Source organism: Penaeus monodon, chromosome 22 (genome assembly GCF_015228065.2).
Source record: "Penaeus monodon isolate SGIC_2016 chromosome 22, NSTDA_Pmon_1, whole genome shotgun sequence".
Taxonomy (NCBI): Eukaryota; Metazoa; Arthropoda; class Malacostraca; order Decapoda; family Penaeidae; genus Penaeus; species Penaeus monodon.
Genome location: NC_051407.1, coordinates 26,963,947 through 26,964,606, shown reverse-complemented (window position 1 = coordinate 26,964,606; position 660 = coordinate 26,963,947). Strand labels below are relative to the sequence as shown.

At 36.8% G+C, this 660-nt stretch overlaps 1 protein-coding gene across 1 annotated transcript in view; it reads right to left on the bottom strand.

Moving 5' to 3' along the window:
* The window catches only part of LOC119587056 (mRNA turnover protein 4 homolog), a gene marked incomplete at its 3' end in the record, with an annotated part of 16,331 nt that extends 15,722 nt beyond the window's left edge, over positions 1 to 609 (bottom strand). Inside the window, 1 exon segment of the mRNA XM_037935803.1 lies at positions 509 to 609. Within this exon segment, the coding sequence (XP_037791731.1) occupies positions 509 to 536 (28 nt within the window).
* Positions 610 to 660: the final 51 nt, after the last annotated feature.

Here is a 660-nt window from a genome sequence, read left to right as displayed (position 1 = left end):
GTCCTGCCGTCACGGGAAAATCTACCGTCTCTTGCGCGCCTTACGGAAATATATAAACCGCATTTATTTTTCTGAAGACGCGCCAAATTACTCTTTCTCCGTGCATACGATTCGTTAGCCTCTAAGTGAAAGTGTGGTGTGAAGGTTCCGGCAAGCTTTAGGTGAAATTATTCTCGTTAATTACCTATACTTCTAAATATTCTATGCTGTAATAAGGTGACCTTAATAATTTTTTTAAAAAATGCTTTATCTCTACTTTCCCGGCACAGCCCCAACCTAAGAAGCTTGATTTAACGATATCTTACCATATATCACACTCGAAATATTTAAAAATTCAATAAAAATTACAAAAAGTTACATTACAGAGTATCGAAGACCACGATGATCCCGCAACGACCTCATATTTACCTATTTTTTCTCCGTTATTATCGCATTATTCACCTCAAAAACCACCCTCATGTCACCTAAATAAACAACCAAAGCCACAGAGTTATTGGTATTTACTTACTAATCTTTCTGCGCTTTGCACGAGGCATTTTGTGATAATTTTTGCAATATTTTCGTCGTCTTGTTCCTCGCCCAACGTGGGTTTGTTGAGACGATTACGAGCGTATTTCTATTCGAAGAAAACTTTTTTTTTTTATGTATATCGAGAATGTG